Source organism: Pinus tabuliformis, chromosome Q (assembly GCF_031772625.1).
Source record: "Pinus tabuliformis cultivar Carrire ecotype Pingquan chromosome Q, CPIR1, whole genome shotgun sequence".
Taxonomy (NCBI): Eukaryota; Viridiplantae; Streptophyta; class Pinopsida; order Pinales; family Pinaceae; genus Pinus; species Pinus tabuliformis.
This window is the reverse complement of record NC_142296.1, coordinates 227,901,984-227,919,986: the sequence shown is the minus strand read 5'-3', so window position 1 is coordinate 227,919,986 and position 18,003 is coordinate 227,901,984. Positions and strand designations below refer to the sequence as shown.

At 38.3% G+C, this 18,003-nt stretch overlaps 1 protein-coding gene across 1 annotated transcript in view; it reads left to right on the top strand.

The window, feature by feature from the left end:
• The window catches only part of LOC149219026 (kinesin-like protein KIN-1), a 181,293-nt gene that overhangs the window by 68,846 nt on the left and 94,444 nt on the right, over window positions 1-18,003 (top strand). The window contains exons 5-10 of the mRNA XM_089386687.1: window positions 11,046-11,168; window positions 11,307-11,332; window positions 11,595-11,676; window positions 11,845-11,886; window positions 11,970-12,003; window positions 12,152-12,227. Coding sequence (XP_089242813.1) covers window positions 11,046-11,168; window positions 11,307-11,332; window positions 11,595-11,676; window positions 11,845-11,886; window positions 11,970-12,003; window positions 12,152-12,227 — 383 coding nt within the window. The remainder of the gene's footprint in view (window positions 1-11,045; window positions 11,169-11,306; window positions 11,333-11,594; window positions 11,677-11,844; window positions 11,887-11,969; window positions 12,004-12,151; window positions 12,228-18,003) is intronic.

Genomic DNA, 18,003 nt, shown 5'->3' with positions numbered 1-18,003 from the left:
AACTTTGCTGCTAGGTTCCTCTTGCAGTCCTCTATGAGTCCTGATGATCCTGTCAAAAAGAGATCATCCACATATAAAACTAGAATGAGTGGCTCACCCTCTACCATCACATAGTAAAGGTTGGGGTATGCGTCACTCTTAACAAATCCCATCTGCTGCAAGTAGCTGTCAATCCTACCATTCCATGCTCTTGGAGTCTGCTTAAGTCCGTATAGAGCTTTCTTTCAGTCTGCACACAGCAGTGCGCCTCTCATGAGTCTCGAAGTCCCCTGGCTGTTCTATGTACACTTCTTCCTCTATAACCCCTTTCAAGAAGGTTGTCTTGACGCCCATCTGGTGAATCTGCCATCCCATCTGAGCTGCTAGGGATATAACTAACTGGATAGAAGTGTATCTGGCAACTGGGGTGAAGGTCTCCTCATAATCTATCCCTTCTTTCTGTGCATGCAGCATACCCCTTTGCTACGAACCTAGCCTTTTATTTCTCCACACTGTTGTCTGCAACATATTTTATCTTGTAGACCCATATAGAACCTACAACTGATCTATCTTTCGGCCTTCTATCTCCCAAACATCATTCATCATGATAGAGCTATACTCTTCTACCATGGCATCTACCCATACTTGATGCTGTGTAACCTCCTGAAAGCTAGAAGGTTCTACAACCTGAGCTACCAATGCTTGGTACCTATTAGACTATTTGCGTTGTCTTTTGTTCTTCCTAGGAGTTCCAATAAACTCCTCTGCTGGCTCGACCACTAGTCGTGGGAGGCTCAACCAGCTCCTTGTCTTGCCTTTGCTACTCCATCTGCTGAGAACTCCTCGGATTTCCTGCACTTGAGGAAATACTGGTACTGGTCATAGTGCTCGATCCTTGTGACTGTCCTCTTGCTTGTCCCACTGGCTATGCTTGCTGTTGGACCAAAGGAGCTTCTGCTGACTGATTCTGATCACCTGTAGGCATCTAACAAGATCTCCTGAAAGCTCGGTCCTCCATGAACTTCATGTCTCGCCTTACTTCAATCTTCCTATTGCTAGGAATGTAGATTCTGTATGCCTTTGAGGTTTCACGGTACCCAATGAAGAACCCCTTTTTTGCAGTCTGATCCAGTTCGGTACGCTTATCATTTGGCACATGGTAATAAGCAACACTGCCACAAATTCTGGAGTGGCTAACTTCTGGCTTCTTCCCTGTGAAGGCTCCTTCTGGCATTTTCTTCCCCAATGCTCTATGAGGAGTCTTGTTCTGAATATATACTGTCGTGTTACATGCCTCTGCCCATAGAAATCTGGGTAAATCCTGGTCATATAACATAGCCTTTGAAACCCCAACAATGGTTCTATTTTTCTGCTCCACTACACCATTCTGTTGTGGATTATATGGAGTTGTCCATTCTCTTTTGATGCCTTCCTTCGCACAAAAGTCTGTGAAGTCTTTATCAATATATTCTACACGATTATCTAAGTGAAGCACATTGATCTTTGTTGAAATTTCTAAGTCTAACACATCAAAAATACCTATTGCATTATTTGGTTTATTATGTCCTACTTGTTCTTTCCATTAACAAGTTATTTATAAATATAAACACTGAAATAAACACAAATGCAGCATTAACACATATACAGATCAACCACTGAAATAACTGAGACAATCACACAAGGAACACCGTTATTTTTGGACAATCATCCTCGGAAAAACCTAATGCGAGAAAACTGGTGCAGCAGATATGAGGGTTTTATTATTATGCAGTTTTTGAATACAACTAGGGTGCTAGAAATGGCTCACCCTTCAGAGATTTTCCTTGGTAGAAGTACCTATCCTCGGAGATAGATATTCTGGCTGATCAACAACTAGATGATTGATCCCACAACAACTTCAATAGTTCCTTAGCTAGATAGCGAAAGCTGCTCCAAGCTTCTCTCAAGAACTGCGTCACCCTCCAGGCACTGCATCACCCTCCAGGCACTGCATCACCCTCTACGACTCTGCGTCAGCTAACCAACTCTTAGTTTGCCCCACAAAAATTCCTTAGCGCTGCCTCTTCAACCTAGCGTCAACTCTGCTAGCCTCTGCGCAACCTCTGTTGCCTCTGCATCAGCCTCTTGGCCCTCTGTGTTGGCCTCCTTAGCCTATGCGTCAGTGCTGGCTGCCTCTGCATCAGCGTTCCTAGGCTCTGCTCTATCTCTCAGACACTTTCTCTGCCTCTCTGATATGTATTCTCGACCTTCTGCCAAACTGTCCCTCGCTACAACAGATCACTAGTTCGATTTCTCAACAAACCCTGCCCCAAAAAAATGAATTGATTGATCAACTTGGTGTATCTCCAACTGACCCTCAAGCCTCCTCTTATACTTTTCCTGTTGACGATTCAACGACCAAGATTAAGTCCCTCATCAATGGCTAAGATTAGATTTGGTTTGATCCTCGTTATTTAGAACTTTCTCACCCATATTATATTAATACACATTAATATTTTAATTTTCCTAAGTTTAGACTTAGGAACCCCATTAAAATATTAATTATTTTAATATCTCTCCATCCGGGTGTAATTTCCCCAAACAATTTCTGGGTCTTGGAGATCTCATGTGCCTTAGCCTCTCCACCAATTTTCATGGCTAGAGCACATCTGATGCTACCAAAAATCAATAATTTTCTCCACGAGAGCTATAAACTCTCTGAAACGAACGAAGACCTCATCTTTGGTCTTCGAGAAGTAGATCTAGGTTTTCCAAGAATGATCATCAATAAAGGTGACGAAATATTCAGCACCACTGAGAGCTCTAGTGGACATTGGGCCACAAATATCTAAATGTATAAGTCCTAACATGCCATCGGCTCTGCTGTCACTTTTGGAAATGCTGCCTTAGCATACTTCCCGAGTATGCATCCTATGTACACATTATCATGTTCCGTGCCAAGTTCTGGAACCCCTTGTTATTGTTTCTCTGAGCATCCTGAGTGCTCCATGGTGTAGATGTCCCATTCTCCTATGCCATAACTCATTTAGCTCCTTCCCACTGCTACTATCACTACCTATTAGTGCCATTGGAGAATCAATATGTAACCAGTACAATCTGTTACTTCGAACTCCAACCTGTCTTACTTTTTCCAGTTTGCGTGTTTGACATACACTTTCTTTCCTACGAAGTGAATATCATACCCCTTATCCTGTAACTGGGATACTGAAATCAGTTCATACCCAATCCTGGCACATGCAATACATCTCTAGCATTGGTGCTTGCTCCTGACTCCCTCTGGAAATCTATGGTACCTCTCCCTACTGGAGTACATTTCCTTCTGTTTCCCATAGTAATCTGGAAGTCCATCTACTCATCCTTGTAGCTAGAGAAATATTCTCTAACCCCTTTCATGTGAGTTGATGCTCCACTGTCTATATACCAGACACCTTGTGAAGCTGATCCTGATAAGCAAGCAAATTCGTCCTCCAATCTGGAAGACAAATCTGAAGTCTCCAGAATGTTACTTCTGTCCATGGTTATGCTGAAGAATTTATAGTGTGCTATTCCTCTTTTCCACCTCAACACTAGCTCTGCTCTAGTGAACTGCTGCAAAAGCCCTCTACATCCAGCTAGAGATTTGCCCAATGAAAAAATCTGAGCTGCTCCCTATACCTCTGGAATCACTCGATCTTAAAGGATTGAGTTTTTCTACCCCTCTCAGAAAAATCAGTCTTCCTTAAGCAATTCAACCTCTTGGAAAAATACTGCGTTGCCCTTGGGAATTTTGGCCTGCCACCCACACTGAGCATCAAAATTCCTTCTTTTCGCCTTTGAGCTCTCTGGATGATCAATTGTGCTCTAATTCCATGTGAAATTTTTATCTATTGCATTAACTGTAAATTATTCTTCTAACTCAAATTTAATTATGCAGTTTATTTGTTACGACAAACAACGAATAAAATCACAACTGCAATTTTCACCAAAAAATAATGCGGAAAATAAAATACTGAAAACTGAGAAATTCTAGCACACACACAAGAATTTTGACAGTTTATTTGGACAATTGTCCTCGGAAAAACCCAATGCGGGAAAATGGGTGCAACAGATGAGGGTTTTGTTATTATTCCTCAACAACAATTCTGAGTACAATAATTTAGATGCCCAACTGGCAATCTAATCTGAGGAAAATACTGACAAAATTATTGTGAGAATTTTCTCTCACCCCACAGCGAATTTTTGCCTCCGAAATTACCTCCCTAGCCTTTGTGCTGAGCTTCCTGCATCACCCTCTGTGCAGAGCTTACACTGACCCTATGAGAATTTCAGCCTTCCTTCCTTTGCCTCTTCCAGGGACTGGAAACCTTCCTCCCGGAATGTTGCTACCCTCCTCTTCCACCTGCTACTCACCCTCTGGCTCTATCTTCTTTGCTGAGCTACTGCTACTGAGAAAATCGAATTGCCTGGGCAACTGAGTATCTACACTGGTGTATTCTCCATCACCACATCAACCTCCTCTTATAATCCACTGTTGGAGCACCAATGACCAAGATTAAAACTTAATCAATGGCTAAGCATCACTGGATCGATCCGTGTGAGTTTCTAGATGATTCTCACCTTATCTCAATTAATACTGATTAATTAACCATATTCCCTAAGTTTATACTCAGGAAATATTTAAAAAACAGTTAATAATCTAATTGAGACACTTCTACATGGAATTTCTAGAAACAATTTTTGGGTTTTGGAGATCTCATATATTCTAGCCTCTCCACCAAATTTCATGGCTAGAACACATCCGATACTATAAAAACTAACAGCAACAACTAGAATTAATTCTTCTAACTGTTAATTTATTTAGTAGATTATTGCTATAACAACAACAAATTAATCACACTGCAATCTTCACAAATAAAAATACTGCAGAAGATAAACTGGAAACTGAGAAAATACTGGCACACTCACAAAATTATAACACCGTTATTTTTGGACAAAAGTCCTTGGAAAAACCCAATGTGGGAAAATCGATTGCAGCAACTGAGGGTTTTTATTATTAAGCAGTAGTGAGAAATTATGAGTACAATAAATATCGCCAAACTAGCGAATCTATCCAAGAGAATTACTGGCAAAAACTATCTAAGGGATTTTACCCTCTCCGAGCAATCCCGGTACTTGACTGGCTCTCAAAAGCTAGCTGTCCAACTAGCTTTGCACAGGCCCTGCGTCACCCTAGCGCAAACCCTCACATGCTCTACCTGAATTAGCTGTCCTGCCTACTGTTGATTGGAAAAATGCGTCTCGGGCCCTTTGGAACTAAAAACCTCTTCCTCTTCAGCTGGATCATATTACTCTTTTGAAGCAACTATGCAGTCCTTACGCTGCTTCCTCGAGAAAATCTTGGCCTCCTCTTTCTGACTCTTTCGGAATTGGAAAACTTCCTCCAGACTCACTGTCTTTGCTTCCCTTCTCTAGCTCGAACACTTCTGGCAACTGTTGCTGCTCTCTAGAAAAATCGAACTGCCCAAAGAAATCGATCTCAAGTGTGCTCCTCTATCTACCCATCAACTTCTTCTAGTACTCTCGCTTTGGGACTCCAACAACCAAGATTAAATCTTAATCAACAACTGAGATTCCTTGTCAATCCGTGTGAGTTTCTAGAGAAATCTCACCTTTCTCAATTAATTCTTGTTAATTAATCATTTTCCCAAAGTTAGGCTTAGGATTTTAATCGTTGATTAATTAACTTAATTAAGGCATCTCTAGGTGGATTTTTTTGAAACCTTTTCTGGCTTATGGAGTCTTAATGTTTCTTAACCTCTTTGATAACTGTCGAGACTAGAACACCATCCGATGCTACAAAAACTAGCAGTCTCACCCTTTGAGATGTGGGAGCGCTAGCACCATTCTCTGAGCCCTTAACGATGGAGCAGATTCAGACTATTCGAGATTTCCATCACTAGGAGACCCATGACACCCATTTTGTGCACCAAACAAAATTGGGGCCCACATGATGAGTTTCATGGATATCTAGGGGCCAACCCCTAGAGGATGATTTTTGGAGTCCTCTTCCTTTAGTTTGGTACCAAGAGATCTCAACGCATGTCTCCAAGAGGCCTATGTAGGGTTGACATCGACATTTCGGCCCTCTTGTGGGTTTATATTTATGATTTTACATTGGCTATGTGGTTGGCTTGTAACCACAATTAGTTTTTCCCTCCATTTGACAACTAAGAGGGGCTTCTAGGCTAAAATTAGACTTGATAGGACGTGTATAAATAGAAGAGACCTCATTTGAGTCTCTCATCATCATCACACTTGAGATTAGTCTTCTTGGGTAAATTTGCACTTGTTTCTTTGGCTATTGGAGATCTTGTGGATGCATTTCGATGTATGGAAGCTAGTTGACATTTCTTCTTTGGAGCTATTTCTTGGATATTGGATGGATATATTGCATGTCATCTTGTAAGTGCCTTATGTTGATGAATTTTTTCTCTTGAATTTGTTTAATGTATCGAATTACTACTTTTAGAATATGCTAAATTGTGCCTTGATCGTTGAAAATTAATTTTGAAAGACTTTTTAGTTGAGAATTGCATATGTTATTCAATGTATGACATGTAACTAATGTTCCTAGTGGAGGAAAATATTTAAAATCTCCATGACACTGCATTATCTCTTGAAGTGGGTAAATTTTTAGAATTGCACCTAGGGCATCGATTTTAGGCCTCCTTAGAGACATCTTAGCTCATCTTGAACAACCTAAGACGCCATACATCCAAATGACAAGGCACTAGTCCAAGTCTTTGGTGGCCAAACTCAATTCTTCTCCATAAATTCTCCTCCCTAATTTTGGTCCTCTTCATGTAGGACGACTATCTAGGGATTAGAGCGAATTGCATAGGAGGTTTAGTGGGATTCCAAGAGCCTAAACATCAAGCCTAGGGTCTTGACTACTTGATCCTAAAGTTTGGTGGGCATCCACTTGGATTTCGTCCGTAAAATCTCTTGCCCTAAGAAGGAAACCCTAGCTAGTTTTTCCTCAACTTAGGGACTTCTTTGAGAGTTGTATGAGCTTAGTACTTGGTGAAGTATATCATAAGAAGCCCTTTCTCATTATTGCTTGGTTCTCGGGAGTACCTTCATCCACGATTATCCAAAAATCCCTAGGTCTTGCACAATCTATGTCTAGGTCTCTCATAGGGTGTGAAGTGCCTCTTGAAGCATTATATCATAACCTTGTGCATTCCTTGAGAGGTCCTAATCCATCACCTTGTACCCTAAACCATTTAATATCTATTAAAGTCGATTATTATCTCACTGAGGCTCCCCCCATCGGTGAAATTCCATAAAGAGCAGAGGACCTTGGCTGTGGTTACAGTGGGCCACTGTCCCATTGTTAGCACTTAGTTTAACTTTTATCTTGTAGGGTTTCCCTCTCCAAGGCCTGCTAGATTTTTGTGGTAACAATACTCACATTGAAATCTCTAGCATGTGATGAGAATCACATCTTTACCTCTCATAAAGTATGAAGGGTAACAATCCCAAGTCTATAAGAGTTTCCACCATTGTGTCAACATTGCATCAATATAACTATTTGTGAACTTATTTGAAATCATTCCAAGTTTGATCTGAATCTGGTATGAGGTTGTGAGTCCTATGGGTGTATATATGCCACTACATGAGATCATGTTCTTCTATGTGTACCTCAACTATGAGTATCCTTTGAGCACTTGTCAAAGTAGGACAATTTTTTTAGAAGGCTTCCAAACTACAAATTGAGGAGTTGACCTTTCCCCAATTTAGGGCTGAGTCAAATTTGGGGATGAATAACTTTGTGTCTGCCATGAAATACTATTTAGTAAGGGGATACCCATGGGTGTAGAGGGTTGCTGTTGCACAACTTGTTGGAGGGCCTATTGATGGGTTGTGAGGAGTTACCGGAGCATACTCATCATATTCTGCATCATTTTCACCTGAAACTGTTGTCACTGCTAGACCTGCTGATGTGGTAGAATACAAATGCTTTCCAGCAAGACATGGTGTTGGTCTTGGTTTTGCTCAACTAAAATTTGGGTAAATCTGGAGTCTTAAGAGTATACAGAGTCACTAGATGTTTCATGGATAGCAACAAGACATGTGGAATGCTTGATGATGTTGGTTTTTTCAAGAGACTGATGATCTACAGGTTACAATTGCAACTGGGGCCTCTAGCATCTAGACCTATCCAAATGTTTAATCAGTGAAATGGTACCTTCCCATAGGTTTGATAAGTGAAAAAGGTACTTTTTTTGTGGGTTTAATCAGCAAAATGGGACCTTTTTGTGGGTTTAATCAGCAGCATGATACCTTTCTATGGGTTTAATGAATGAAATGGTAACTTTATGTGGATTTAATTAGATGGGAAGAAAACTGAAAGCTTTTTATTACCACTACCAAGACCTGTGATTGGATAAAATGTATGGAAAAAAAGGATGTAAAGGCAAAATTGGTAAGGGCAATCCAAGCAAAAATCAGTTCCCTGTTTGTCTCTTGAACTGTTTGAAAAGAGCTTGATGAGAAGTTCCAGGTAGGAAGAAAATCCCAAAGGAGACCGGAACAATGAAGCTCTTTGGAAACCCTAATCTTATGCCTATGATACCAATAAATAAAGGCACAAAACAACAATATGAATACTCGCAAACAAGATATCACAAGAGAGCAAGTATACAAAGTATGATGGAGAGATATTTCTATAATATAAACATATGATACTCTTCATTTCATTATTATTTTAAAATGAAAATGATATTTTAGCGTCCACAAGACTAAAAATAGTCTATGGGACCACCGGTCTCCCTGCTTTTTGCCTTTTGCAATTCAATCATTTTCTTATTCAAATTGATGATGAGCTGGCCCAATCTTCTAATAGTCCCCTCGTTGAAAATACAATGCCAAGGAACTGATGCTAACATATTCCTAACTGTCCCCGATGTCTTCAAAACTGGTGGGACCAAGTTTTACATAAGATTAAGTTGGACAAGTTTCTTAATATATATATGTGTGTGTGGGTGTGTGTATGTGTGTTATATATATCAAGTGTTACCAAGCCCTTGAATTATGTACATTGAGATATTAACTTGCAATGATAATACATTGTCTAACTAAGCTCACTAGGAACTTTGGGGCTAAATCCTATCAGGGGGGCTTGGAAGCCAAGCATCGACACTCTTGCATAAGAGCTGAAAAATGACGCCATCGCCAAGAAGGGTAATGGAAGGCAATATCCACAGCATATTCGTTAACTTTATCATAATCAAAACCACTATGGACAGATTTATGGGGATTAAAAAGGATAATGCTGAATGCCTCAAAGGAATTATGCATGCAACTGATATTTTAATTTCTAAGACGGAAACCAAGATAATGTCTTGACTCTTAACAGTCAAGATGAAAACCAAAAGTGAGCTAAATATCTAAATAGTCAAGATGAAAACCAAAAGTGAGCTAACTTTGGTGAAACTTGAATTCTAAATTGATAAAGATGACCTTAGATAGCGATGATAAAAGCTGCAGTATGAAGCATGGAACAAATAGGTTGCAGAGTTTTTGGATGAATAACCATTTTCTTTCTAATTTTTCACTTGTTGGTATTTTGATCTATTGATTAAAGTTTATTATGCCCTAATAGTGAAGTATGTTGTTGGAATATAATCCCGAGTAAAAAATCAGGCTGCAAATGCATTTTTGTAAAGCAGTGGGGATGCAAGTCAATACCAGCAAGACCAAAATAATGATTTTATGAAATAAAAAGAAGCAAAGCCAGCATACGTTCTTCTTTGAAGGCGACATTCTTGAAGAAGTAAATGAATACAAGTACCTCGGGATTGCTTTCAACAACAAGCTTAATTGGGAGCACTGCAGAAAGGAGAATTTTAGAAGGGTGAAAAGCATTATATGCTCTTCAAAACAGATATAGAGAGGCAGAGTTATGGGATTGGAAAACAATTAAAGTGTTTTTTGGGCTCCTAGTTTGTCTAGTGATATTATATGGGTGTGAATTGTGGGCTAGCAGCATCCCTATCTCAAAATGGAAGCAAATTGAGAAAATCCAAAAACATTTGATCATGAGCAAGTTTAAAATAAAAAGTTCGGTTTCTTATGAGATAATGTTGAGTGAAACAGGAGAACTTCCATTGAAGCAATTGCTATGGTGCGTCTCATAAAGTATCTTCAGAGAATTGAGCAAATGGGAGAAGGTAGATGGCCTAAAGTTATCTTCAATGAAGGAATGAGTGAAAGAAAGAAATCATGGATGAGACAAAACAACAAATGGATGCAAAAATAGAATATTTACCTCAATGCATGTCCCACAAATAGCAAGGATCTAAAGAGTTATGTTATGGAGAAATTTTGTAAACATTATATGGGGAAAATAGTTCGGTAGAAAGAAGAAGTACTATGTTCAAGAATTCAACCCCACGTGTGATCTCCAACAAAAAGAGTACATTAGAGCTAGCATTCCATGGAGAGCAAAGATTCTTATTGCTCAATTAAGAACTAACTCGCATCAACTGTGGTGCGAAATAGGTCAGTGGAAAAGACCTAAAGAAGCTTGGGAAGAGTGGGGTGTACTTTTTGCACTTCTGGGGCAGTGGAATCGGAAAAGAAATTCATTTTGGAATGTGATGCTTTCAGAGACAGTTACAGTAGTATGTTAACATCGGTTCTTTGTCATTGTCTTTTCAGTGAGGGGTCTGTTAGAAAGTTGGGTCAGCTCATCATTAATTTGAATAATAAGAGGATTGAATTGCAAAAGGCAAAAAACAGGAAAGCTAGTGGTCCCATAGACTATATCTAGTCTCGTGGATGTTAAAATTTAATTTTCATTTTCATAAGAGAGCTTAGCATAGAGGTAGCTCTATACTTTTTTGTTTATTAATAGAATCATGTTTCTGTTAAAGAAACATTGGTTAATATGTAAACGGTATCTTTAATTTTCCCTTGATTGGAAGGCTTTTTGAAATGATCGTTGGATGGAGACATTTGTATCTAGAGGTTGATTACAAACCTGGACCTCTAAGTGCTGGATTGGTCTCTTACTGCAACAGGGTCCCACTATGTTAACATCTGATCAGCAGCAGAAGGGCATTCTTCCTCGAGTTGTAGAATGCATATTTGAATCAATAGAAGATGCTGAGACAACATCTGAGTTCATTATTAAGCTCTCTATGGTATCTTTCTTAGCTCCCGTGGATATTCGTTTTTGTTTCCACAAGTTGACAAATGAGAAATATACAACTCTCTTTGGTAAAGATGTTTTAATCATGCGCATGTATAACTTTTTTTCTATTGGTTTTCATTTGGGCTAGGTGGAAATCTACATGGAGAGGATAAGGTCAGAGATTGAGCTTCATTATTAGAAATTTGAATATAAACAAGAAATTCAGGCGGATTGTCAAAATTTACAGTAGTTGCCGTTCTGTCTCCATCAAATTTTCTTCTTTGTTTTGTTATAACTTATAAGGAGATTACAAACTGTATCTGGAAATTTTATGAGAAAATTTCAACAAGTTGCAAAGTCAGATGATATGTTTCAGCTTATGATATCTAAATTTCTCTGAACATTCGAAACTGATATTGCATAATGTTTCTAGCAGAGATTTGTTTGATCCCTCGAAGGACAACCTACAGGTGAAAGAGAATAAAGGCAACGGAATCTTTGTTTCAGGAGCAACAGAGGTATGGCCCCTTTCTTAGTGTTATCTATAATTCTTGTTTAAATGGAAATTGAAATTAATAATACACATAATCATATTCCTATCCATAGCTCCATAGATGAGTATCAAGATCAAATGACATTAATAATTTTTATTCTCTTGTTTTTTCTTTCCTGGCCTTGTGTCCCAGATTTATGTCCAGAATATTCAAGAAATGCTGAAGCATCTTGCTGTAAGAAATAAAATCCCAATCTTTCGGTGATATAAATGTCAAAGGCTTTATTTAATGATGCAGGTCTTATTTGGAAACTGCAGGCAGGTATTGCCAACAGAGCAGTTGGAGAGACCCGTATCCTATTCCTATATTCAGTTTAGACACCATCTAGAATATTAAAGACTTCATGATTCCATAAGTAGAAATTTAGAGGCCTCGGTCTACTTTGATTTCATGTTTTAACCCTCTTATCCTCTATCTTTAAGTGTACTTAACTAATCAGAAATGAACTCTGCAAGTAGCAGAAGTCACTGTGCCTTTCTGATAATAATTCAGCAGACAAACACTGAAGACAGGAGGTGATTCTAGAAAGTTTCTGTGCTTCATGTTTTTTCTGTTTCCATAATTTATCTATATTGATATTTCTTTCTTTTCTTTTCCATGTATGCGTGCATGCATATGTGAAGATGTGTCTGTGAGAGGGAGATCAGTATTTTTGGGTAAATTTTAAGTTGTAATTACAAACCTCATCATAGACATCTTAATGATTGTAAGTCTTCCAAGATTGGTGTTTTTCAGTTTCAGTGCTTTTACGATAGGAATATTTTGTCTGGAATAAAATGCTAACAAGTCAATTCTTGGTCTTACAAACATCCGTAGTCTCCTCCTGTGTCTTGCCCTCATATACTATAATCATAATAATAGTAATAATAATAATCTAACTGAAGGTCACAGCCTATTAAGATGCCAAATTGACAGAACGGTGGTATATCGCTCTTCTTTGTTCTTTCTGCAATTCTCTTGACACATTGTCAACATTAATGGCACTGGTGATAGTGACACAGTGAAACTGCAGCAACAACTCTACTGGTGCTTGTGTCACAACTCTTCTTAGTGATTAAATCTTGTTGCTATTACTGTCTTTTTGTGGTATGGTCTTGTTACCCCTCATGTCAGTGGGGGTACATACATTTTTACACTTTGCATTATCACCGTTGTAAGCCCAAGGTCACAAGTCAAAAGGCTTGTTAAAACCATGGAGTCTTCGTTTGTATGTAGGTATCCTAGGCCTTGTGATGGTCGGCCATGGTCTGTCCTGTTGGGGTAAGTCCTTGGTCTTTTTGTCTTGTATAGGATCATGGGATTGTGGATGGATCTCAAGACTCATGGTTTACAAAAGGCTTGGTTATGTAGGGGTCATCACCGGTGTACGGATCAGTCCAACTTGTGTTAGGGTACACCTGTCTTATTGCATGGTTATTTGTGTCATTGAGGTGTATGTGACCTTGGCCTTGGTGTAGTATTCCTTAGACAATTCTCAACATGGCAGTCTCACAAATTCAACAAGTCCCAAAAGTAAAAAAGTCAACTTGGTCTCAAAATGTTAAGAATGATGAGGAGATGGCATGCCATGTTGAAATTTTTCTAAATAGTGAAGGCATGATGCAAAAATGGGTTGTTAGAGTTGGTAAGAGGGCATGTGGGGCTCCTAGGTGGCAAAACAAGCGTAGGACTTGTTAGATTTTTCCACGCATTACGTCAACTTTGGACTATAGGATGAGAGGCAATGTTGTGAAAAGCGCGATCGGGATTAAATCGGCGCGGGGAACGAATCGGAAAAAATCGGAAAAATCGGGAAAAAATCGGAAAAAAGCGGGAAAAAATCGTTTGGTACAAAAATATTCATTTTTTTTCAATTTTTTTAATATCTAAACCATCTACAACATAAAATAAATACATTGACACATAAATATGATAAAAAAACTAATATATAAGATGTTTAATATCATTTCTAGCGCTAAAATCACACATAACATTGAATCATGTCCTGAATAGTAAGTCCTGACTCCTGTGTCCCAACTCAGCCTCAAAATATCAACAAAAAATATGATAATGTATCTCATCATGTCATAATGTCATATACAATAAAATGAAAGTCTAATCCTATTGATTTCCTCTGCCCCTCTTGCGAGAAAATGCCACAGCTTTCCCTTTCCCTCTAGATGTGCTGGTGCCCGTGCAGGTGGAAATGGCAGTGGAGTCTGATGTGCTCTAGACGTTGAAGAACTAGAAGTAGGAGCTATAGGAGGTAGACCACGTCCTCTACTGGTGGCAGGGGTAGCCCGGGCAGGTGGTGTCACCTGGAAACATTACAATCTCCCAATCCTGAAATCCTGAAAAACTGATAAGTCTGCTGAATTTTAAATGAAATCTAAAATTCTACTTTCTCCATATGAAATCCAATGAGGCTGGAACCACTCTCAAACATCCTGAGTCATTTCATGGTAATGTTAAAAATTTAAGTAAAAGGATGAAAATGAAGATTAAGGAGAATGTCACTTTTACTTTAAGAATTTAACATTACCATGAATAGCATATCCATACTAGGGCCTAGACTTGATCATTAAGCTACCCCACTCAAAAATTATTTGTTTCTTTCAAAAAACATTGCATGAAAAAACCCAAAAAAAGTTATAAAACTATGCTGTCCTGAGCCCCCACGATTTTTTCGTTAAAAATCACGCTTTTTTTTAAAAAATCGCGATTTTTTGAAAAAAGCGCGATTTTTTCAGTAAAAATCGGCAAAAAAAAAGTAGGCGATTTTTTCGTATAAAAATCGCGATTTGATCGGCAAGCTGAAAAAATCGCGATTTTTTCATTAAATCGCGATTTAATCGCGCTTTTCACAACACTGATGAGAGGAACACAACCCATGTGGCAAATTTCCAGGATTTTTTAGGGTGTTAGAGATGTCATGGATGGGCATGGTGACATGGCATATATGGTGATGATGTCACAACACAAGGCACTATTTTAGCCTATGGGGCTAGTGATAGTTGAAATCAAGGCAAAAATCAGCAAAGACAAGTGAAATCAAGGCAAAAGGCACTAGGACGTTGGAGATCCAAGCTAAAGGTGGCGATGTCGAGTTACTACTAGCCATTTGGACTAAAAAGATACACATTTGATGTCGAATGTAGCTGTTGCAAGGTCAAGAGGTCAACGTTGGGTGTTTATTGGACTGCATGTTAGGAAATGAATGCAAGGTAGCCATTATGAAATCAAAGATCCTTCCTTTCAACCAAACTGAGCTTCAAGGGACCAAATTATACCATTTTCCAAGCAAGTTGAGTTGTTCTCCTAGTCATTAGTGGAATGTTGAGCTACAAAGGTGGAACGTTGAGCATGTTTGGGACACTATTCTTCATCTCTTCAATTTCCAACTCAAATGTAAAGGGAGCATTAGATTACTAAGGGACTTGTGAGCCAATTTGAACCCCATAAGTGGGAAAAAACATTGTAATGTAATAATATTTACTAAAAGTCTGTCTTAGTTTCCAACACATGGATGACAAGTAAATTATTTTCCTGTCGGGAAAGTCAACTAACCGTTATCTAGGTGTGAAAGACAAATTATAAAAGGCTAGCCTCTTTTCTCTTTCAAGTTGTTGTTGATTTGTGAGCATTTTAATGCTTTAATTTAGAATTGTAATTTTGCAAACACCTTTTATGTTCTCTTGATATATGCTGTAACATGGCTCATAATAATATTTTTTTCAATTAATAAAGATCACACAAGTGTTGGAGGAACAATCAATCGAGGGGCCACATAGCCACATGAAGAGGGTGGACTAGGTGCTAGTCTACTTCATCAATTCTTGTTGTATGTGGAGTGATTTGAAACCAAGGTTTGCACCAATCCTTTTAGGAGATGACTTCAACTTTGTGAAGAGCATTCCATCACATAGTCGACTTGAAGAATGGAGACGTCTCGGTAGAGGATGCTCCTAGTTGGATCTAAAGAGTTGTGAGGAGTTTTATACATAGGTGGGGGTGATATGTTCTTCTCGAGTCCAAACCCACCTCACTGTCCAAGTTACATTGTCAACTTGAACATGATTATGGTTCATGTTGCCTCAAAATCTAGTAGGCCTTGTGAGAGGATTCACAAGGTGATGCCCAAACACTGTAGCAACAATGAGGTAGATTGCCACTATCACCTCAACAATCTTCCTCCTACTCTTTAGTGGAATTTCACCATAAGGGAGGCTTCCCACTACTCACCTATAAGGATGTTCTAAGTTCTAGGGTCCGAGATAATGAAAGTATAGGCTAAATGAAGACACTCTATTATGGACAAAGGCTCAACTCTTCTTGACAAGGAGCAAATATCATGCACCTAGACTAGATAAGGACTTGTATGATCCTAGGTCAAATGGTTCAGCTTCGACTTTGGGTTCGACAACCATTAAGTTCAATTTTGGTTTGAATTTTCGTACAAGGTTTGGATGAGGTTCGGATTTGTATATTTTTCATATATATATATATATATACATATAAGAATGAAATATAACATAAAAAAATAAGAAATCACATCAATAAACACATGTAATAGAAATTTTGATTAATAAATATAAAATATATATAAAGAAATAATCTCAAATTTGACAACAATATAATTCAATAACAATTCGTCTAGACACAAAGGATTCGATAAAGTTCATCATTAAATTGGATTATATATATAAATTTATATTTAACTATATAACTTACATAAAAAAAGTAATGCAAAATTTAAATATAGTTAATTATATAAGAGTTTATATATATAAGTTATATTTCAATTATATATACATAAATAAACTTATATTTAATTATATAATTGATATAAATTTTTTAATATAAAATTATATAATTAATTATTTAAAACTTATAGTGTTAATTTTTGTAGCATCAGAGGTGTTCTAGTCTCAAAACTTTGAGGTGAGGCTAAAACACAAGAGTTCTCCATAACCCAAAAATTGTTTTTGGAATTTCCACCTAGAAGTATCTCAATTAGATTATTAGCCTATTTTTAAAATATTTCCTAAGTCTAAACTTAAGAAAAGTGGTTAATTAATCAGTATTAATTGAGATAAGGTGTGAATAATCTAGAAACTTACATAGATCGATCCAAATATGATCTTAGCGATCGATTAAGATTTAATCTTGGTCGTTGGAGGTCCAACAAAAGATTATAAGAAGTTGATGGGTAGATGGAGAACATACACACGCTTGAGATCGATTTCCTTGGGCAGTTCGATTTTCTAGAGAGCAACAGTAGTAGTTGGAACTTGGAAGAGTTTGAGCGAGAGAAGGAAGCAGAGACAGAGAGGGGCAGAGACAGTGAGGTCGGAGGAATATTTTCCAAATTCAGTGAGTATTGTGGGGAGAGGCAGAGATAGCCACAGAGAGGCTGTGCAAGGGTTGTGCAGAAGCCTTTAAGAGGCAGTTCGATTTTGCTGGAAAGAAGCTGGTTTTCAGTTCCAGGGGCTGAGAATATTTTCCAGAGTGACAGAGAGAGTTTCTCGGTTAGCAACAAGCTGAACAACTTGTTTAGCAGTTGATTCAGGTAGAGTGTGGAAGGGAATGCGCTAGGGTGATGCAGGCCTACACAGAGTTGGTTGGATGGCTAGCTAGTCAGTAGTAATTAGAGCCCAGATTGCTTGTGGGGTGAGGAAAAATTCCTCACTAGATTTTTTCCAGTATTTTATCTGTAGGATTGCTAGTTTTCTGTAGGTTTTAACCCCGTACAAAAATTCCCTACATACGAATTCTAAAAAATATAAAATAAACAATGGTGAGAGCATAAAACATAAAATAGGTATACACAGAGATTATCCCCTGGATCCCAAAACCGAGACTACCAGATTGATTTTTCATTATATTCCTTTCAATGTTACAATACATATATATACATGCTAAAGCATCCATAAACCCCAATCCATTAACCCTGGATTAGAACATAACCGTAGTTCCTTTGACCGAATTTACAAAATACCATGGAAAGAAAACCATCATGCCCAAAATCATGTGCCAAATCCATGCACAAAACCATAAGTAGGTTCGCACGTGGGGTAGTTGTGGAAAGAATATAACGCACACCCAACATTCTCCCACTTGTTTTCTTTCCATAGGGGGCCACAGGAGAGCTTAGTCATTCGTCCAGCCCTGCAACGCCCATTGTTTCTCTACACTAAGAGAACTTCTCAGTGCTCACAGACTTTTTCAATGCATCTGTAGTATTCTTCAAAGTGTCCACCTTTACCAACAACACCTTTTTATCCTCAACCATATCCCTCACAAAGTGATATT